The 23,623-nt window shown below is 42.3% G+C and overlaps 2 protein-coding genes across 5 annotated transcripts in view; one reads left to right on the plus strand and one right to left on the minus strand.

The window, feature by feature from the left end:
* Nucleotides 1-23,623, minus strand: part of LOC143375456 (enhancer of split mgamma protein) — a 123,704-nt gene that overhangs the window by 56,302 nt on the left and 43,779 nt on the right. The gene's annotated exons all lie outside the window — the stretch shown is intronic.
* On the plus strand, nt 6,704-9,283 carry LOC143375453 (uncharacterized). Its single transcript, XM_076824547.1, has one exon. It carries the CDS (start codon nt 6,838-6,840, stop codon nt 8,599-8,601), a length of 1,764 nt encoding a protein of 587 aa, XP_076680662.1. The 5' UTR covers nt 6,704-6,837; the 3' UTR covers nt 8,602-9,283.

The following is a 23,623-nucleotide window of genomic DNA, read 5'->3' on the forward strand; positions in this document are numbered from 1 at the left end:
ACGCGCCGCTCGAACACTAAAAAGGCCGCGGCACGTAACAGATCTGGTGGCAGCGGTGGGATACCAGGAATTCTCTTGCAAGAATTCCTGGGTGCTCATATTCATTGAAATCAGATAGAATTATAAAATTTTTCCATTTTACAAAATTACACAATTGTTAATGTGGTCGTGGTAGCGCGGTGTTTTGTTCCTATTACAAATAATTAAAGATGTCGCAAGACGCAAGTGCAATGATGACCTCCATGGCGGAGTGCTTGACTATTCAAAATAGTACTTTAAATATTCCGTACTTTGATGGGAAGGGCGTTCCTCTTAAGGATTTTGTACAGGATGTACAAAATAGCGCAGCATTAGTGCCTCCTGCATTAGAGGGCTCGTTTCTAAAATCAGTATTAGGAAAATTGAAGGGTTCAGCTCGCGATAGCACGTATGGAAAAACATTTACTACAGTTAATGAACTAATTAAACATCTAAAGGGTAGATTCGCACCGGGCAAGAATTATCCTTACTATCAACACGAAATAGAAAATATTCGGATGAAAAAGGACGAATCAGTTAGCGATTTTTATGACAGATTAAACATATTAATTAGCGGAGCTCGAGTTGCGTTAGAGGATAGTTATGGGAATAATGCAGAACAAATGTTATTACCATTAAAAGAATGCGGATTGGAAGCTTATATTCGCGGACTTCCAGATGAAATAGCGCGCTCAATAGATGCGCGTGACCCTAAAACTTTAGACGATGCGAGAAAATTTGCAGCGCGTATAGAAACGCGAATGAAATCCGGAATATTACCATCGAATGAAATCCAGAAAGTATCATTTAATCAGAATAATAACTATTCTAGATCATCGAATTCTTACTATCAGGATTACGCTAATCGCCAATCCATTAACCCTCCTCGCTATCAAAATTATGCAATTCGAAACGAAGAAGAGAATCGCACACGTTCACCGAGTCCCAATCCTGACGTAACCGGATCGCCAGTAGGAATTTTAAAATCCCCATCACGCAACAGGGAACCATACAATCATTATTACAATCCAGCGGGATTTCCTCCACATCCGTACTACTCGCCTTATTTCTATCCGCCAATGCCATATCCTAATTATTACCCGTATGATCATTATAATACAAACAGTAATGAACCACCACGTTCAGCAAGAGATAGGTATTCTCAAGGGCCTAGACCAAGATCTCCATCTCCTATTCCTCCATCAACGAGACCGAGTTCTCCATATAATAGAAATACTAAACCCGAAGATAGAACCGGTCATTTAAACGCACAAATGACCCGACGGACGGACGCGACGTCGAGTCATTCGGAAAAGGAGCGTCATGCAACAGTAAAATTTCTAGCAAACCAAGAAAAATTGCAACGGTAGAAAAACCCGAATCCCCACTAGTAAAAATGATGGGTAAAGAGCTGAATATGGGTTGTGCATATTTCCTCGTAGATACAGGAGCAGATATAAACGTAATCAAATTAAGCGCCCTTGACGAAAATGTTTCAGTCGCACTTCATGAATCAGTTGCTATCTCAGGAATAACTCCGGATATGACAGAGACTTTAGGTACCACAATAATTACATTATTAGGCAAACCCGTAAAATTTCATGTCGTAAGATCTTCATTTGTACTGCGTTGCGATGGTATATTAGGTAAAGAGTATCTCACACAAGAGCAGGCTGAAATCTCCTTCGCCCATAACACATTGGTAACACGAAGCGATCCTATTAAACCCATACCTTTTATTGGCCATGATCCAGTACCTCGTAGTGTAGAACCCCGACTTTTGTATTTAAAAGCACGTACTAGAAAAGCGGTTGCCATTGACGTTACGAATCACGATTTAAAAGAGGGATATCTACCTAAAATTGAAACTATAGATGGTTTGTACATTGGCGAAGCTGTTGTGTCTGTAAATGACCAAGGCGCATGTCACGTCTTTGCCGTTAATACGACGGATAAGGATGTCGAAGTCGAAATTCCGCCACAAGAATTAATACCATTCGAGTACCATAACTTCCCCGAAGAAGAACAAAATTATTTCGATTCTGATACAGAAGATGAGACCTTGCCAATCGCGGAAGACAAAGTTTTAGAAATCATAAAAAAATTGCGTCTCGATCATTTGAACGAAGAAGAACGGGATCATGTAATTAAAATCATTAAAGAATTTCCAGAACGATTCCACTTGCCTTGCGATAAATTACCATGTACCTCATACATTAAACATAGAATCCCCACAGTAGATGATGTTCCTGTGAATACGCGACAGTATCGTTTTCCTCCGGTTCATAAAGATGAAATAGAAAAACAGGTTCGTAATAAACTAAATAACGGAATAATAGCACCTTCAAATTCACCGTATAATTCGCCCATTTGGATTGTTCCTAAAAAACCGGATTCTAAAGGCAATCTGAGATGGAGAATAGTCATAGATTTCCGTAATCTTAATGAGAAAACCATTGGCGATGCATATCCATTACCGAACATTACCGATATTCTGGATCACTTAGGTGAAGCCCGATATTTCTCTACGTTTGACTTAGCAAGCGGATTTCAACAAATTGAAATGGATCCTAAAGATACAGAAAAAACAGCCTTTACAACCCCAAACGGTCATTATGAATACATCCGAATGCCGGAAGGTCTCAAAAATGCTCCAGCGACTTTTCAAAGGCTAATGGATCAAGTCTTACGCGGGTTACAGGGTATATAAGTTTTCGTTTATTTGGATGATATCGTGGTATATGCCAAAAATTTAGAAGAACATGAAAAGAAAATTCGTCGTTTATTCATGCGTTTGGCCGATGCTAAATTAACTTTACAACCCGATAAGTGCGAGTTCCTCAAAATAGAAGTTGCTTACCTAGGACATGTTATTAGTCACTCAGGTGTAAAACCGGATCCGAAAAAGATTAGTGCAGTAAAGAATTTCCCTCGTCCAAAAAATCAGAAAAATATTAGGCAATTTCTAGGTCTAGCAGGATATTACAGACGCTTTATCAAAAACTTCGCAGAAAAAGCTAAACCACTGTCAGACTTGTTGAAGAAAAATTCTACTTTCACTTGGGGAAAGGAACAAAAGAAAGGATTTCTGGAATTACGAAAAGCACTTTGTAAAAGTCCCATACTTCAGTATCCAAATTTTAATAGTCCGTTCACCTTAACTACAGATGCGTCAGACTATGCCATAGGCGCTGTACTCAGTCAGGAAGTAAATGGTCAAGATCTCCCAGTTGCATATCTTTCGAGAATTTTAACTAAACCGGAACAAAATTATTTCACTACAGAAAAGGAATGTTTGGCAGTCCTTTATGCCATTTTACACTTCAGACCATATTTATATGGCCGTAAATTTACCCTAGTCAGTGATCACGAACCGCTACGATGGATTAATTCAATAAAAGATCCAGGGCAACGATTGATCCGCTGCCGACTAAAATTGCGAGATTATGAGTATGAATTTATTCATAAGGCAGGAAAATTAAACACAAATGCTGATGCCTTATCAAGGAATCCAGTCATAGTAAATGAACTATGTTCGTCTGATGATTTCAGTTTATCGGATTCCTCTGATAATACAAAGTCGGAGTTAGCACCTGATTGCCCAAAATTATTACCAATAAATAAACCCTCCACAACGGGCAAACGAACCCCGACATCTTCGGAATTTGAAGCTTCCAAACCTAAGGAAAGAATAGCTAGTTTACCAGGAAAACCAAAATTAGGGAGACCAGTAAGATCAATATCTAAACCGAGGATACCTGTACCTTTAGATACCAGTGCAATAGCAACTAGAACGCGAGCAAAGTTTCAAGCTACTGAAGCTCCGGGACCATCAAAAACACAAGAATTAGGTAGATCAAAAGAACTTTCTCTAGTAGAGGACGTCGATTCCGATGACGAACAGTCAGATCCGCCCATATTCCGTCAACGTAGGAGTACACTGCCGAATCTGGGATTTCATCCTAAACAGATGGTGGAGAATCCTAAAATTCCAGATTCACAAAGTGCAGTGGCCGGTACGGAATTGCGGGAAAAAGGGAGCGAGTCCGAAGTAGAGAAAACTATTGCCATTAATTTACCCGAAGTTCGCGATAGTGATACAGATGATCAGAACAAACAGAAGTCCACATTTATAGATTTAGAAGAACTACAAGAGTCTTTTAATAGATTTGAAAAATCATTATTAGATAAAAGCGCTCAATTACAGGAACTTGAAGAGGAAATAGTTTTATTAGATGCCCTTTCTGAAGGAGACACTTTAGATGAACGTAGACAGGAAATATTACAAGATTTGGATCCATACGATGATGATACTGGGGACGAAGAGTTAAATAGACGTATAGAAAAATTATTACAACAAGCTAGAGATTCTGAAAAAGGTAGTCAAATTCCAAATCCAAGGCGTGAGGAAACAGCCAGTAAAGCACCTCAGCTGAAAAATATTCCGGAAGAATCAGAACTAGAAATAACTGCAACAAGAGTGCCTGATAGCACAATCGTTAACAGGCCTAGATACAGTTCAATCTTACCTACCCCGACCGTAGATCCAAACCCTATAGCACTTTCGACACCATTTCCAAATTCCACGGTTGATCGAACTCCCAAGGAGGGAGGTAGGCAACCTATCGTTCAAAAATCTACTCCTAGACAACTTTTCCCACAAATCTCAAATTCATCATCCATATACATCCCGGACGCTGATTACATACCTCCGGATCTAGAATTCGAATCTCGCAGCAAGCAATACAAAAGTAAAGACATCGTAACTTCTACGAGACAAAATCTAACGTATTACAGATCAAACTATGTACATTTCATTTCGTCCGATTGTGAACTTGTTACACCAGTGAGTATATTGCTCTCCGACCTAGGCATCATCAATGCGAACGACTTAAAAGAGGCAAAGCCCAGAGTGGGACAAATACTAATAACAAAGCGCGGTAAAAATAGAATATTTAGCGTAGTCGTAAAAAGGAAACATTTTGATAAAATTTCTACTCGGGATTTGGAACTTGGGCTACAGAACCTAAGGAAAATTCTTTCAGATTTAGATATAAAGGGTCTAAGAATCTCACAGAATGGCGACTTTACAGACGAATTACCTCAAGGTACGTTAATAGAAATATTAAGGAATACATTTGAGGACAGCAGTATCGAAATAGCCCTTTGTTACGGAAACACTCAGGTACCTCCGGAAGAACTTCGCCTGAAAATCATTTCAGAGTTACATGAAAGTTTGGTAGTAGGACATAAGGGTTTAACAAAGACATATTGCAGAATTCGAGAACGATTTTATTGGCCAGGTATGCGCAACGATATTCAAAATTATATCCGTACTTGCAATAGTTGCCAGAATCAAAAATTAGTAAGAACTAAAACTCGTGAACCAATGTTAATCACTGACACTCCTTTGGAGCCATTTTCTAAAGTATCGTTAGACACTGTAGGTCCTTTACCCACTACTCCCAGCGGGAACAAACATATACTAACTATGCAAGATAATTTGACAAAATATTGCATAGCTGTCCCTGTTCCGGACATAAAAGCAGAAACTATAGCTCACGCACTGGTTACTAACCTTATATTGCAGTATGGAACGCCACGCGCAATACTAACGGACAAAGGGACTAGTTTCATTAATAAGATAATTCGGAACTTAGCAAAAATCTTCAAAATTCAACATGTCACTACATCCGGGTATAGACCCCAAACCAATGGTGCATTAGAAAGAAGTCACATAGTGTTAACCGAATATATTAGCCATTACATGAATGATTTTGACGATTGGGATAGATTAGTACCCTTTGCTATGTTTTCTTATAATACATCTGTCCATGAAGCCACAAATTTTACCCCGTATGAATTAGTTTTTGGCAAACTTGCGCATTGCCCAAGTTCCTTCCCGAACGACGAGAATTTAGTCACATACAATTCCTATTTACATGATTTAATAACGCGACTTTCAGAAATGCAAGTAATAGCAGGACAAAATTTGGTTCAGGCAAAAGAAAGATCAAAGTTGTATTATGATAGAAACGCCCGTCCCTTCAAAGGAAAAATAGGAGATACGGTACGTGTTTTAGTAGAACCAAAAAGGGGAAAATTCGCCAAGCACTATCACGGACCATATAAAATTATTGGGATACTAGAAGGAAACAATGTTTTGTTAAGAGATGAAGCTGGTAAAATGCTCACCAAACATGTCGATAAATTACAATTAAATTGGAGTCCTGATTGATTTGACTGATTCAGGTTGAGAGATGACGCTGACCCGACTTAGAAATGCAAATTGATAAACAGTTAGCTTTGAACTATAGTTTAGCAATGAGTCAATATTCAGAATCTGTTGAAATTTCTTTGAAACATTACATTACTGCAACGCATCGCTTTATCACGGCTTTTAGTACTGCGCGCAACGGAAAATTACATACATCGCTATTGAGCGGATATAGTTTCAAGACAATAACAAACTGGAACGCACATCTGATTCTTTGTATGAAATTGAAGCCCAACTAGAGGAAATTGGAGAACATCACCGAGCAAGAAAATCACATTTGTCATTGACGTACGGAACAATAGCGGCACAGGCCTTGATTATAATAGGATTGATGGTCTATTATTTCTGGGATCCACTGAAGAAATTCAAGAATTGTCTATTTCAGAAAACAGACCACCGTTACCTATTCAAAGGGCGATGATAAACTGCTAGAAACATGTATACTTAATAACAAACCCTGACAGTCCAAGGACTATGGGAATTCCCTTGTCAGAACTTGTTGTTAGTTACGATTCTTCTTATGTTCTTTTCCTTCTTCGACAATGATTTTGTTATTTCATAATTTTGGTCTTGCTTTCTGTGACTGTCTGTACACTAGCGAAATGGCATCGTCCAGTTTCTCCCGGCCAGAGATTCTCGATCGGCGTCTCTTCGTCAGCCGTTTGGCGCCGTACACCAAAAAGGAGAAACTGATGGAGATATTTCACCCGTATGGAGTTGAACATGTGGTGGTGCTGCGGAAGACATCAGGGAACAATGCTTTCGTGACATTTAAGTCTATAGACGGAGCAAAGAAGGCTTTGGCTGCGGCGGACGTAGGAATAATATGCCATAAGAGGAAGCTAAGGGTGCTGATGGCGGACTCGTGGCACAGCACCAAGTTAATTCCCCCACGACCTGACGTGAACCCATTCCCTGGGTTTGATTTGCGTGAACGGATTCCACTCCCAATAGAATGCATCTCTAAAATTGCCAACTATTTGCCGTTTGCTGACAGGAGCCGTCTAGAGATGGTCTCTAGAAGGTGGCGACTCGGAAGCCTCGCCTCGTATCACGGTCTTCGCCATATCGACCTGAATGACTGGTGCTGGCCAAATGCATGGGAAGGGACGATAGTGAGCACTAAGTCATTTTACTGGTTCCTGAAGAGAGCAGGTAGTCAGCTAAAGAGCATACGGATAGATGAAGAACCATTGGCAAAATGTTTGAGACCCCAAGTTATCTCCATTGCCATAAGAAGTTGTCCAGAACTGCAAGCAATAGATCTAACTGCTGTGACGATCCGGCCATCGACCTTGAGAGACCTGGAGTCGGGGGCACCACGTCTTACTTGCCTCAAACTGGGGAAATGTGAGGGTCCCGTGGATCCTGAACTCTTTAAGGTCCTGGCCCTAGCAGGAATTCTAAAGTCTTTCTGTGTTACGAATACGGACATCACTGGGAAGTCCCTTCCGGCAATCAACAAAAATTTAGAAACATTTTCTCTCCACCGATGCGAACAATTAAAACCTTCAAACCTAGCAACCACTCTTCAAGGGTTGCGGAATCTGAATTATTTAAAGATCAGTATATGTAAAAATTTAATAGACCATAGTATTTTGCAGGCGTTAATTAACAACTCAGACCTGCAGACGACCCTAACAACCTTGGAGTTGCACTTCTGTGGTTTCGAGGAGCCCATGCCTGAAATGGAAATGGAGGAAGGCAACGAGGCAGTTGAAAGGGGAGATTTTGCCGAGCTGGAGCTGGGCCCGGTAGAGATGGCTGTCTCTTTCCCCTCAAAATATCGGAGTATAACAGCCCTGAGTCTTACCTTCTGCGGATGGGTTGCTTCTGGCCTTGTCTCGGAGATTGGCCTATACATGGGGGAAGTAACATCTTTAAATCTGAGTGGTTGCACAAACATCAAAGGAGAATTCGTTCTGGAACCACTCCGGAAATTGGAAAAACTAAAAATCCTAAATATCAACTACATGCATCCGACTGTCAGTGGGTGGATGCTACAATTCCTCAAGGGCTTGGTAGAGGTCCACTGCAGAGAAAGCCAAGGTATCACTGATGAGGACATTTGTGGCTTGCTACGGCAGTGTCCAGAAATAGTCACAATTGATGTGGAGAGCTGCCCAACCGTCAGTAAAACCGTACTGGACTGTGCGTACGAGGTGGTGACGCTCGGTGAACGGACGGGGCCAATACATCTGTATGTCGGAGGCACCACGATTACGCGATACACGCGGTACAAACCTAACCATCATCTGCGCGTCATGCACGACCTAATATACGAACCCCTATTTAAACCCACTTAAATTGTAACGGGATTGCATTGCGTCAATGTGCAAACATTATGGGAATTCCCTAGTCCAATGCAACCTGAGCCTGTACGTCCATATACATATACGATCATAAGCGCTACCGTACCTTATACCTTCAGTATACATCGTCGGGGACGACGATGGTTCCAAGGAGGGAGGGATGTTACGTTCGGAACGTAAAATTTTTCTTTTAAGTCAGGGTATGCATCAACAACGCCTAGCGTTATAGGAAATCCCTCGTTGATCATACTCCTGCCTATTAATTAATAATATTTTTGATAGAACAAAAACCCCTTTTCTTGGAACGTCGTCGTCTCAACGTACTGCCGTCCCGCGATACAGATAAGGCGGTGCTGACGCAGCGGCGTTCTCACCAGAGAGTCGCGTTCGGAAAGACCCAGTGATTCTCCTTCTGTGCCGAATCCGTTTTATGTAAGCGGCAGGGTTGCGTTTCAACAATGCTTTGCAGCATTGTGGGAGAACCCTCGTTGAGCACACCTCTGACCGTCGCGTTAAACATTGTAACATAATCAGTAACGGCTACAGCGGGAATGCGCAGACTGGATCATTTCTTAGAAGACTGACGAAATTGTATGCTCTACATCCGGTGCAGGGAACCGCGCCTTCCCACGATCTTGTCGCATGTGTGAATTAGTAATTAATTAAAAATTGTTGTTAAAATTTGAATACCCAACACAATTTCTGATAGTCAACCGACTGTGGGATTCCCCTAGTCAGAAATTGTGTATATGAAATCATGAACATTAAGGGAGGACCTTTAGCTGTGCGAAATTGTATGTGAGACGTCATGTTTTCCTGTGAGTACGAATATTCCGTAAAGATTGATCATATATTTGAATCGGGAGTCTGATGGATGGACGTGAAAACGCACACACACACCGCCTCGTTAAGTAGACGGGCCCATGGTAACGCGGCCGAGCGATAAAATGCAGCGTAAGCATTTTCGGTACGGACCCACTGTGGTCGCTGCCGAGAGCGTGAAGCTGCGACACTCTGTGACGGTAAATCGTGAGGTGCGTGTCATTGGGGTCCGCAAGTGTTTTAGAGCTAGAGTTCTCCGGTCTACTGTGTAACCGCGTGAAAGACTCGACTTTGCGAAACAAATATTCTAATAACTTCGAAACTATTTATTCTGTTAACGATTTAATCCAAATTTTTATTGTATCTACTAGTTAAAATTATTATTATTCAGTTTCATTTCATAATTCAACTCAGTACTATTCAAAACGATAACCAAGTGTGTGCGTGTTCGCGTTTCATCCTCTTTTCTGATTCAGGTTTATCAGCGACTCAGAACTACACAAGCTTCAAGGTTTATCAGCGATCCAGAAAGTTTTCCAAAACTCAAAAAGCAAATTTAAAAGCATATTGTCAATTAGATTATTGTGACTGTCTGGTGAGTTGCACATCTTATCTCTTTTTGTACACGAAAATACACCGTTATAATTAATTCGTACCTAACGATAATTTCTAACAGTCAAACGACTGTGGGATTCCCCTAGTCAGGAATTATACCGATTTCACAAACGTCTATTCTTTGTAAATTATTGATTGATTTGTTCATATTCAGTTCTGTTAAATGTTTTACATCCAATCATTATTTAATCATTAAAACTTTATTTACTATTAAATTCTACTCATCAATTACCTATCTGATTCCATTGAAAAGACCCGTACGGGACTAGAGCACCAACGATCCCAAAATCTACCCCTTATCCATCTGATAAGGTACTTAGACATTTAAAATTTAAATAATTGACTGTTACCAGTGCGGCGAGCCTCCTTGCTATTCTATACGTAACGACAGGAAATTCTGATAGTCTAACGACTGTGGGATATCCCTAATCAGAATTTGGCTATTTAAAACGCGCCGCTCGAACACTAAAAAGGCCGCGGCACGTAACAAAAATAAAATAAAATTCTTTGCACATGTATAGAAATTATTAGATTTATTAACTCGTTCTAATAAAATAGTGAAATTATGTAAAATAAAATTGCTCACACACACACATATATATATATATATATATCATTGTATTTTATTGAATCATGTATTATTATTATTATTTTACAATACATTATTTTTATTTATCCAAGAATTGTGTGATTTATCAAATCCCAGCCACTTGACGTATACCTTATCCCCCTTTCTACGCAGCACTTTTTCCACTAGATACACATCAGGATCGGTGACGCGTTGCAGCTCGTGTTCATAGAATCCTCCGGCAACGGGTTTTCCACAGGAATCGACGAGCAGATACGTCGCGGGATTAGTTGCCTGTACTTTGGCTATCTCGAACACCTCTGTTGTCCAATTCGGCGTATAGCCTTTATCGAAGATGGTTTTAAATTTGCTCACGCGCACAAACTCGCCCAACTCGAATCTCGCTGGAGCAGCGATCTTTATGTTGCTGTATACGGTGGCTAGCAGCTTGTCGGAGATCGCAGGGGTAACATCGCAAGGACGCATTCCGATGGTTCTATGTTTTCGCGCGTTATACTCTGCAAGTAGACGCGGTAGCGCATCGGTCCATCTATAGGCTCCATTGAGCGTAAACAGTTTCCACATATTGTTCTTCAAAGTTCGATTGAAACGTTCTACGACGGAGGCCTTCATCACTGAATACGTTGAATAATGATTAATGTCGTGCTTCTTCAAGAGTTTCTGCACATCGGTGTTGTAAAATTCTTTTCCTTGATCGGTTTGCAAATTTTTCGGATATAGATCTCTAAATATCTTTGCAAACGCTTTAGTCACCTCAGCGCCACTTTTAGTCTTGAGCGGCAACGCCCATGCATACTTGCTCAACACATCGATGACGGTGAGCATGTAGTGGTGACCCTGGTTGAATCGCGCGTATGGACGCATTTCTACAATGTCAGCTTGCCACAGATCGTCGTATCCACGCACTAAGACGCGCCTCCGAGGAAAATGTCTTCGAGCTGGAGCGTGCAATTCCTCCACAAGTTGTAGCTTCTTGTGGCCATGGTTTTCTTCACTCATGGATTTCGATAATGGCTGCATGTTTGATCGCAGATGTATCTTTGCCACGAATGATGCGATAATTATCGTGTACGTGCATTATGTGCTCTCCACCGCCCCAAGGAAATTCTGGACAAGTTCAACCGTCTCGCATGATTCTCCTTCGCATTGTTGCTGCGGGATAGGATTCAGTGCTTGCGATATCTTTTGAACGCTGTTTTGCAACATCAGCATATCTCTCTGAAACGCGACCAGCTTCATCTCTAATTCTTCCTGCTGCTCTCTCAAAAGTTTAATGCTCTTTTCCACATATAGTTTATTAACGGCATCTGTGTCGGCCACCGGCTGAGCTATGCGTCGTATCTTGCGCGATTTTGCATCAAAGTCGGCACCGGTCACGCAAAGAGCGTTATCACGCATATAATTTCGAAGCATGCCGCTCCATTTGTAATAGTCCATTGTAGCTGCTCCACTCTTCTCGAGCGATACCCCAAATTTGTTGATCGGCATCTCGACGCATACAGTGCACATCATCGGCGTGCGGTTTAATTTATAATGAGGCCTGCCTCGCGGAGTTCCTCGATAATCGATAGAATTTCGTTGTCGTGCGAGTTGTTACCCGCCTGACGTGACGCTTCCAGCAAACGCAATCGATCCACCAGCTCGTTGGGATCATCCCAGTGCACATAATCGATCTTGTTATCGTTTACCACCATGACTCGCGGTGTCCTTAGACCTTTCCCCGCTTTACTGGTCAATACACGGGGTAGTAGTGGCGCAATTACATGTTTGTACTTGTATCCCTTGTTACCCAATATGGGGTTTTGTGCGCTATGGCCACGTCTGTGAGCATTCGTCATCAGCAGTATACTTTTGTATTTTTGTTTATCAGCATCTATGTATATAGCATCATCGGGAATTCTCTTGAAAATCAGTTCGTACAGACCGGGCGTTCCTCCATATCTTACACCGTCTATGATTATATTATCATCCTTGTCCATATCGAAAGCCTTATCCCCCAGCATCATTCCACTACCACCACAGTATACACCGTACACATAATCTATGGTCGTATCCCTATCACCACTTAGGTTTGCGCTCATGTATTTTTGTCCCAGCGGACCGAAATGGTTGCGAAACGTTTCTTGCCCCTCGGATGTTTGGAGTTGCTCTCTAATAGATGCTGCAAGCGACTCATCGGCAGAAGTTTCATACACGTCTTCGTCATCATTGGTTGTGAGCGACTGTACATCTGGAAATGTATTTATTGACGCAGGAGGAACCGTGGAATCGTTTCATGCGACATTCAACCGTTTCCGCTTCGATTGAACTGGTGTGGAGGTTACGAGCGAATTTTCCAATGACATGTATGACTGTTTACTATTTCTTTTACGCGATGCGTTCCATTTCGGCCGGATTTTTGTTTTAGGCGTTAATGTTTCAATGCTCATACTCGTCGCAGGTGATATGTCAGCTTCTGTCTCAGCAGTATTTTCCACAATATGTTTTAAGGGCTCGGTAATAGGTTTAAAGTATCTTTCCAGCGCGATATCTTTATCCATCTTGTCAGTCTTCAAAGACTGATGTTTCCTGCGAATGGATTCGCTGGTTTTTGCAATTTCCATCGCTATTCTCTCGCGATCCTTAATCTCCTGACTACTAATCATCATTGTATCGCAGACGTTGCTTTCCCACCGACGTGTTGACGACGATTGAGCATCTCACGGTACCGCAAACTCGTTAAATCCCTTTCTATAACGTCCATTGGACATCGCGCTATCTTTATCTATCACCATGAAACCATACTCCAGCTGCCAACAATTATGACACAAAGCACAGAAATCCTCGTAAGACATATCAGTGTTTACATGATCGTTGTACACATGTTTCAAGTTGGTACCATCCTGCTTAAACAGTATCAACAGATCGCATTGTCGCGTATAAGATGTTTGGGAATCTTTGCATACGTCTGACAGAGATAGAAGCAGTCGACGTTCGAGTGGCGTCCCATTGCAAAGTATTCCCTTATCGTATCTTGCTTGTCGCATGCCACGTCATCAAAGATAAAAATGGAATTCGGAAGCGATTCGCTCGGTGGGATGACGTCACTATTATTTGAAAATGTAAAGTAGCCAATTTCATCTATCGCAGTCAATAAATTCTCCAAATACTTATATTTTGGCTGTTGCAACGACTTGGAATACACGTACACGTTCTCGAAGCACACGCCGTGAGGACTTTCTAAAAAGCTGACCAGCACGTTGGTCTTTCCATAATTTGATGGGCCACTAATGAGGCAGCGTATAGTGTTTGGTAGCATGCTACCGTGTCTGCATCTCGTTTTCGGAGACATCATTTGCGATTTATCGTCAAAATTAGTCACGCGTATCGCCACAGGTTGTCGCACGAATCGCATCCTCTCCGTGAACTGCGAAAAATGATTTTGATACGTCGAAGCTGCGGTGCGCTCTATTTATAGGCTCGCGCCGAAGCAAAACAGCTCATTATTCAAAATGCTTCTGATCCTGTCGGATAATTGTGATATTCGAGACCTAACCGCTGAGCAGTTGAAATATATACCAAAGATTATTCTACTGCGAGAGTTTGGCAGACACATCGATCAGTTGTGGGACAGACTCCCCGAGCATATAAAAGCCGATTCTGAGGTTCAGCAGTATCGTCGGTGCTTGGAACATTATAATCGCCCTTGGCAGCGAACGCATATCGACGGTCCAGCACCATTGATTAAAAACTGCAGCGAATGTCGCCGAAGAGAGTAAAGAAAGGTTGTGGTCTGTTAAATCGGGCGATAAATGCGTTACCTGTCGAATTACATATTCCGGGATATCAGTTTTGTGGTCCAGGAACTCATCTGGCAAAACGATTGGCTAGAAGCGATCGAGGCATCAATCCGTTGGACGCAGCGTGTCGCGAACACGATATTGCATATTCGCGTAGCAACGACCTCGGTGAGAGGCACACGGCACATAAGGTTCTCGCTGACAAAACCCGAAAAGGCATCGTTGCGCGAGACTCGACTCTGGGTGAAAGAGGTGCTGCTACAGCTGTTTGGGCAGCTATGAAAGCTAAGACGAAAATCGGAATGGGGATGAAAATAAAAACCCGCAAAAGAACTGTAAGGAGAGTATCGCAAAAGCGGATTCTTCTGGTGGCAAAACGAGGTGGCATATTACCACTTCTCCCGCTGCTAGGTGTTCTCGGATCATTAGCCGGTGGAGCAGCGGGGATCGCCAAGGCGGTAAACGATAATAAGGAGGCGCAACATCAGCTGCAGGAAATGCAGCGTCATAATCGCACCATGGAAGGTCGCGGACTTTATCTCGCACCATACAAGCGCGGACAGGGAATATCGAAACAAAAAAAAAACGCCGAAAAGACAATAAAAATGCCCGAGGGCGTAACTACAGATGCGCAATTGGGGGAGTTGGAAAACGTATGCGTATTCCATTTTTTATAGGTGTTTTTATGCGCAATGCACTACCTGTTGGAGGAGTACGTCGAAACGAGAGCGGTATCGTGAATTTGGATAATGTCGAGGGACCGCGGACTCATTGGGTGGCTTATGCGAAGAGGAGGCGTCGAGCTGTATACTTCGACAGCTTTGGCAATCTTCGACCGCCTAAGGCATTGGTACAATATCTGGATAAAGATGTGAAAATCGAATACAATCACGCGCCTTATCAGGAGTACAATCAGAGCAATTGTGGTCAACTATGTCTACGCTTTCTACAAACGATTGCCCGCAAATTTAAGGACTGACTTCTCACCACTTTGATTCAGTACGAGTCCAGTCGTACAGCTTGGAATATGTCGTTAACATTCACTCTAACCGGCAAGAGTAGCACCCTCGCGGTGAGCTACTTTCCACCCATAGATTTGAGCGACGATGATTACGAGCTTGGCCTAACAACCCTTGAAACTTACCATACAATACCCCACATCGACTCGAGCAACGATAAATTCTACTTCACCACAAACTATGAGACCAACAGCAGCGTCGACACCAGCCATGAATACATTACGATTCCCCACGGTTCATACGAATTAGACGCCATTGCCAAGTATTTGAAACAACGATTACTCGAGCGGTATCCTCAAAAACTCGATGGCACCGATGCCAACGATGGCAGCGACAACGATGAGTATCCTATAGTGTTGCGCCCCAACAACAACACCATGAAAAGTGAGCTGTACTGCTCGTTCATTGTAGACTTTACGAAGCCCAATAACATTGGATCGTTACTGGGATTCTCGATGAATCGCGTATTAGAACCGGGACAGTGGCACGAATCGGACGATCCGATTAATATCATGAATGTGAACATTATTCGCGTAGAATGTAGCGTGACCGCTGGCGCGTACAGCAATGGGAAGCGCGTACATACGATACATGAATTTTCTCCCAGAGTACCGCCGGGATATAAGATATCGGAAACGCCCGCGCAGATCATTTACCTTCCAATCACCGCACAGGTCATTTCAGATCTAACGATACGCGTTGTGGATCAAGACGGACGGTTGCTTGATTTTCAAGGTGAAGAGATTACCATCAGACTGCACGTACGACGACGTCGATGATAATACATGTGGTGCGGTCGAATGAGATGCTTGTGTTGAACGACTCCAGAAACACGTTTCTTCCAAACGAAATTGTTTGCAGCAACAACAACAACAACAACAACAACAACAACTGCAACAACAACAACAACTGCAACAACAACAACAACTGCAACTGCAACAGCTCTGATTACGCTAAAAAGAAGAGGTTCAGTGCTGCGAACATTGCATTTTTGAAATCGCTGGGATTCATTGTACGCAATTAAGTTGAAAAATGACTGTCATTCTAAGCATTGGCGCGAAGCCGACGTTTGATGATCGCATCGTCAAGCTTGAGACTCACACATACAACCCTTACGTCAACACGACGTTTGGATACAGCGATGAGATAAGAATACCTATACAGCAACAGGATTTATACACATTACCGTGTGAAAGTTTCCTCTACCTGGAGGGGAAATTGACGATAAATAAGCCGAATGATGTATCATCGGTGATGTTGGGAAATAATTGCATGGCATTCATATTTGATGAGATTCGATATGAACTGAATGGTGTGGAGATTGATCGCAACAGAAACGTTGGAATAACTAGCACGCTTAAAAACTATGTATCGATGACATCTGATGAAGACAAAAATATGGAGAATGCGGGATGGGGCTTGAAACGGCACGATGAGCTAATAGTGAAAAATCATTTCAATTTTTGCATCCCGCTCAAATATTTGTTGGGATTTTGCGAGGACTACAAACGCATGGTTATTAATGCGCGTCACGAATTGATTTTAATACGATCGCGCAACGATAACAATTCTCTAATAGGATCGCCGACGTTGGAACCACAAATTGAATTACTTAAAGTGCAATGACGGATACCTCACGTGACGCTGAACGACGTTAATAAGCTGTCGTTGCTGCATGCTTTGGAAAGTGGACAAAACCTGAGCATTAGTTTTCGCTCGTGGGATCTGTACGAGTATCCTCTCTTACAGAGCACGACCAAGCATTCGTGGGCCGTGAAGGCAGCTGCACAGTTGGAGAAGCCGCGATACATTATCTTTGCTCTACAGACTGCTCGAAAGAATGTGATGACTGAAGATGTTACTCGATTTGACCACTGCAAATTGACCAATGTAAAACTTTTTCTCAACTCGGAATTTTACCCGTACGATGACATGAACTTGGACTTTGACAAGAATAGGCACGCCATCTTATTTAACATGTATACGCATTTTCGTAAATCGTATTACGGACATAGTTGCAACGAGGCATTATTCACCGTAGCCCAATTTTTGCAATTTGGTCCCCTCGTGGTGATTGATTGCTCGCGACAAAATGAGTCGATCAAGAATAGCACCGTGGACGTGCGCATAGAATTTGATTGTAAAGAAAACGTACCTGCAAATACTACGGCCTACTGTTTGATTCTGCACGATCGGGTGGTTGAATACAATCCGCTGACAAATGTGGTGCGCAAAATCAATTAAATTACTGCGCTACTTGCCCGCCCTCTCCTGTACCAAATTCGTACAAAATTTCATCGTGAAAATTGAGATGCTTTACGAGAAAGACTGCATTCTCCAGTCTGTCTTGGAAGCGAACGGACCTCTAAATTGTATCGATAATGGTCGTACCAACATTCGTTGACCTGCAAGGGTTCATCGTCGATGGAAGATTTGTCGCGAAGGAAGTGGCTATCCTACGAAAGGGAACAATTCTCTCGCACTATATTTTTGGGAGTTCGATGCCACAATATCTTCTTGCAAAATCCGACAAATCGAGCATCCGGTGGTTGGTGGCAAAACATCATGGACTACGTTGGGAAGATGGTGACGTTCCGTACAGTATGGCTAAACAGCTAATTATGAAAGCTGTAGCCGATGCGATCGACGAGGAAGATGACACACCCCATGTCGTATACGTTAAAGGGCTGCAGAAACGCGATTGGCTCGTGGATTTCCTCGATGAAAATACGAGAGCGGACGTGATCATCGAGACGCTAGACATTGACTACGAGGATATCAAATCCCTAAATAAGCTAAACGTAATTAATACTCTGCGATGTGGCAGACACGCAAAGCACTGTGCCATGCAAAATGTATTTAAAATATTCAACTGGTGGTCTAAACGCCAGAGGGAAATACACAAGTAAAATATAATCAATTTTTAATGCATAACAGTTTTTCTTCACCCTCCTCAACCTCCAACCTTCTGCATGTACGCTAGATTAAGACGATAGTTCTAATTATTATGTAGAAGTAGTACGATTCATGATCAAAGCGATACCATACACGTATGATAGACGTCCGTTCGATTCACATTAAAAGTCGTTCAATACTCGTTGAATATTCGTTCGATATCCGTTCAAAGCCGTTCGATACCCGTTGGATATCCGTTCAAAGCCGTTCGATACCCGTTCAGTACCCGTTTGATACCCGTTCGGCACACGTTGAAAGCCGTTCAGTACCCGTTCGATTCACGTTGAAAGCCGTTCAAAACCCGTTCAATACCCGTTCGATAACCGTCCGATACCCTTTCGATACCCGTTCGGTATACGTTGAAAGCCGTTCAAAACCGTTCAATACCCGTTCGATTCACGTTGAAAGTGGTGTGATCTAGTCGAATGATGTGTCAAAGAAGAAGGGAAAGAAGATGCGAGTTAATAAGGAGAGGACGCTCAGTGAAGAAGAAGAAGAAGAAGATAAGTACATGGAGGAGGATGGTCAGCGAAAATGCAGGTGGCCTGTGATGAAGATGGTGAAGAACAAAGGCATCCTACTTTGCAAAGCTGTACATTTCTCGATTTCATGATAGGAGGGGGTTTTGACATGCAAGAGCCAGGAGATGCGTCGAGACCAGTTGCATTCCAATCGAGTCGTCGCAACCTCGATATTTCTTTCTGAGTGACATTTTTCTTGCGAAAAGAAATGGGATTGTGGAGAATAGCCCCCGAGTGTCGAGGCAGCGCAGAGGTATGTACTTAACAGTATTTTTTTAACATTTATTGCGTTTAACCTTTGAAATCGTGTGAGATTAAAATCAGACGTTTGTATAAATATTATATCGCGGGTTTCTATGTTCCAGAACTCGCCACTCTCGTCACCCCCCGGACCGCCATCGCCACCACCGTCACCCCCGTCGCCGAGGGTGTGGTCACCGGATTGGGGCTCGCCGCAGCCATCACCGTCGCCGTCGCCGCCACCTTCACCACCGCTGCAAGTATGTAATACTATGCATTTTTTTTTTTGCGTTTGATATTTAATATGTTTTGTATAAATATAATATCAATTTTTTGTGTGTTCTAGAATTTATATTACATGATGAATGCGCGGGTGGTGGGGGAGGCACCGGCGCTGGCTGAGGAGAATGCGGCGGGCCCCACGAGGGTGGTTAGGCTGCGGCAGCCCTGGCTGCCGTATCGGCGGGTGGGGCCGCCGATACGGCAGCGGCGATCACCATCCCCATCGCCATCACCATCACCATCGCCATCGCCATCGCCATCGCCACCGCGGTCGCCGCGGCGAAACTTCCGAAAACCGGTCAAACCCGATTGGGCTGAAATTTTGCAAATAGCTTCATTTTGCATAAAAATAACGTTTGCGAGAAGGATTTTTGGCGACTCGAAAATTTTTTTTTTACCATTTCAATGTCATTCTCTATCTTACCGACAGAGCGGAGAATCGGATTCAACAGTTATTCAGACCTAACCCAGACCTAACCCAGACCTAACCCAAACTAACCCAAAACCAATACTAATACCCAGTATCAAGCTGATATCTCTTTCTAAGTTGATCTCTGTTTTATAGATTTTAGGAGATTAATAAGGAGAATGCACTGAATAACTGTTGAATCCGATTCTCCGCTCTGTCGGTAAGATAGAGAATGACATTGAAATGGTAAAAAAAAAATTTTCGAGTCGCCAAAAATCCTTCTCGCAAACGTTATTTTTATGCAAAATGAAGCTATTTGCAAAATTTCAGCCCAATCGGGTTTGACCGGTTTTCGGAAGTATAGCCGTCGCCGCACTAGATTTATTCTATATTTTTATATTTATGTTCTTTTTTTTTTTTTTTATATTTATATTCTTTTTTTTTTATATATTTATTATTATTTAATTGTATTTTATATTCTTCTTTTTTCTTTTTTCATATATTCTTTTTTATATTATATTCTTTTTTATATTTATATATTCTTTTTTTTTATATTATATTCTTTTTTATATTTATATATTCTTTTTTTTATATTTATATATTCTTTTTTATATTTATATTCTAATATTTATTATTATTATAGTATATTATTTATTATTATTATATTCTATATTCTATATTATTATTAATATTTGTAACAATATATATATTTCTTAAACGTATATTATTTCTCAATTTTATTTACCCGTGTTCCTCCTCCCACGGCCTATTTTTTAAGATTTATTGACGCTGCATAATTCTTATATGTGTGAGCAATTTTATTTTACATAATTCCACTATTTTATTAGATCGAGTTAATAAATATAATAATTTCTATACATATGCAAAGAATTTTATTTTATTTTTACGCAATAATTCCGCTATTTATAAGAACGAGTTAATATAAATACAATAATTTTTTATTTTACAATGGTATTTTGAAGACGCGGTGTCGAGAAACGCCCATCTTTCCCGACATCGTTCGAAACAATTTCTGATAAAATTTCTCATAAAAATAAATTATTATACGTCGACGTTGTGTGTGTGTGTGTGTGTGTGTGTGTGTGTGTGTGTGTGTGTCACATATGTGACGCTCCGTTGGTTTCGCTATATGTACCATTCGGAAAAGACTAATGTCAGAGACGGCGTTTGGGGGAGTTGGTTAGGCGGCTGACTCGTACCGCGGAGGTCTTGGGTTCGAGCCCCGTCGCCCCGAGAAGTTTTTTCATTTATATTAATATCATAAAATTAATATTTCCTTCCTTACCGACAGTCTGTACCACGCTCCAGAGTACCCCGCGGTTCCTCCTCCTCCTCCTCCTCGATGATACCCCCGCACCGTCACCCCGCGGTTCCTCCTCCTCCTCCTCGATGATACCCCCCACCACTCCGCCATCTCTATGACGTCATCCGCCGCCAGCCCGCCGACAAAAAAACAAATTTTCAAATTTGAGTTTCAAGGTCATGATCATGACCTTGAAATTCAAATTTGAATTAGAATCCCCCTTGTCATACTACTAGTTGCAACGAGGCATTATTCACCGTGGCCCAATTTTTGCAATTTGGCCCCCTCGTAGTGATTGATTGCTCGCGACAAAATGAGTCGATCAAGAATAGCACCGTGGACGTGCGCATAGAATTTGATTGTAAAGAAAACGTACCTGCAAATACTACGGCCTACTGTTTGATTCTGCACGATCGGGTGGTTGAATACAATCCGCTGACAAATGTGGTGCGCAAAATCAATTAAATTACTGCGCTACTTGCCCGCCCTCTCCTGTACCAAATTCATACAAAATTTCATCGTGAAAATCGAGATGCTTTACGAGAAAGACAGTATTCTCCAGTCTGTCTTGGAAGCGAACGGACCTCTAAATTGTATCGATAATGGTCGTACCAACATTCGTTGACCTGCAAGGGTTCATCGTCGATGGAAGATTTGTCGCGAAGGAAGTGGCTATCCTACGAAAGGGAACAATTCTCTCGCACTATATTTTTGGGAGTTCGATGCCACAATATCTTCTTGCAAAATCCGACAAATCGAGCATCCGGTGGTTGGTGGCAAAACATCATGGACTACGTTGGGAAGATGGAGACGATCCGTACAGTATGGCTAAACAGCTAATTATGAAAGCTGTAGCCGATGCGATCGACGAGGAAGATGACATACCCCATGTCGTATATGTTAAAGGGCTGCAGAAACGCGATTGGCTCTTGGATTTCTTCGATGAAAATACGAGAGCGGACGTGATCATCGAGACGCTAGACATTGACTACGAGGATATCAAATCCCTAAATAAGCTAAACGTAGTTAATACTCTGCGATGTGGCAAACACGCAAAACACTGTGCCATGCAAAATGTATTTAAAATATTCAACTGGTGGTCTAAACGCCTGAGGGAAATACACAAATAAAATATAATCAATTTTTAATGTATAATTGTTTTTTCTTCACCCTCCTCAACCTCCAACCTTCTGCATGTACGCTAGATTAAGACGATAGTTGTAATTATTATGTAGAAGTATTACGATTCATGATCAACGCGGTATGATAGACGTTCGATAGATGTTCAAGTGTTCTGATAGACGTTCGATAGATGTTCAGAGTGGTATGATAGATGTTCAAAGTGGTACGATAGACGTTGAAAGTGGCCCAATACACGTTCAGAGTGGTACGATAGACGTTGAATGTGGTCCAATACACGTTCAATACCCGTTGGATAGACGTTGAAAGTGGTACGATAGATGTTCAATACGTGATCAGAGTGGTATGGTCTAGTCGAATGATGTGTCCAAAGAAGAAGGGAGAAGAATTCGAAGAACATGATAAGTGCACTCCGAGGACGGTCAGTGAAGAAGAAGAAGATAAGTACATGGAGGAGGATGGTCAGCGAAAATGCAGGTGGCCTGTGATGAAGATGGCGAAGAACAAAGGCATCCTACTTTGCAAAGCTATGCATTTCTCGATTTCATCATACGAGGGGGTTTTGACGTGCGAGAGCCAGGAGATGTATCAAGACCAGTTGCATTCAAATCGTGACAGCAGCTGTGACAGTCTGAGTTTTTTGCGAGCATCATTATTTTTTTCTAAAAATGAGATTACTAAGGATTGCCCCTGAGTGCAGAGAGAATCCAGAGGTATGTACTTAACAATATTTTTTAACATTTATCGCGTTTAATCATTGATACTGAGTGAGATTAAAATCAGACGGTTGTGTCAATATTATATCGCGGGTTTCTATGTTCCAGAACTCGCCACCACCGTCACCTCTGGGGCCGCCATCACCACCGCCACCGCCACCATCACCTCCATACCCACGGGTGTGGTCGCCAGACTGGGGCTCGCCGCAGCCATCGCCGTCGCCGCCTGCGTCACCTCCACCGCCGCTGCAAGTATGTAATACTTTGCATTTTTTTTTTTTTAAATTTTAATATGTTTTGCATCAATATTATATCGATGTTTTGTGTGTTCTAGAATTTATATTTTATGATGGAAGCGCGGGTGGTGGGGGATGAGGCACCGGCGCCGGTTGAAGAGGAGAATGTGGCGGGCCCCATGATGGCGGTTCGGCTGCGGCAGCCTTGGCTGCCGTATCGGCGGGTGGGGGTAAGACGGCCGCGGTCCCCATCGCCACCGTCGCCGTTACGGCAGCCGCTGCTGCAGCCGCGGTCCTCGACGCCGTCACCCCTGCGATCGCCGTCGTCGTCTCCGCCGCAGCCGCCATCGCCATAATTATATATATTTT

The sequence above is a fragment of the Andrena cerasifolii genome, chromosome 12, assembly GCF_050908995.1.
Source record: "Andrena cerasifolii isolate SP2316 chromosome 12, iyAndCera1_principal, whole genome shotgun sequence".
Classification (NCBI taxonomy): domain Eukaryota; kingdom Metazoa; phylum Arthropoda; class Insecta; order Hymenoptera; family Andrenidae; genus Andrena; species Andrena cerasifolii.

Excerpts from the sequence above, each read along its gene's own strand:
- LOC143375453 (XM_076824547.1), top strand. The coding sequence starts at position 6,838 with ATGATTTTGTTATTTCATAATTTTGGTCTTGCTTTCTGTGACTGTCTG.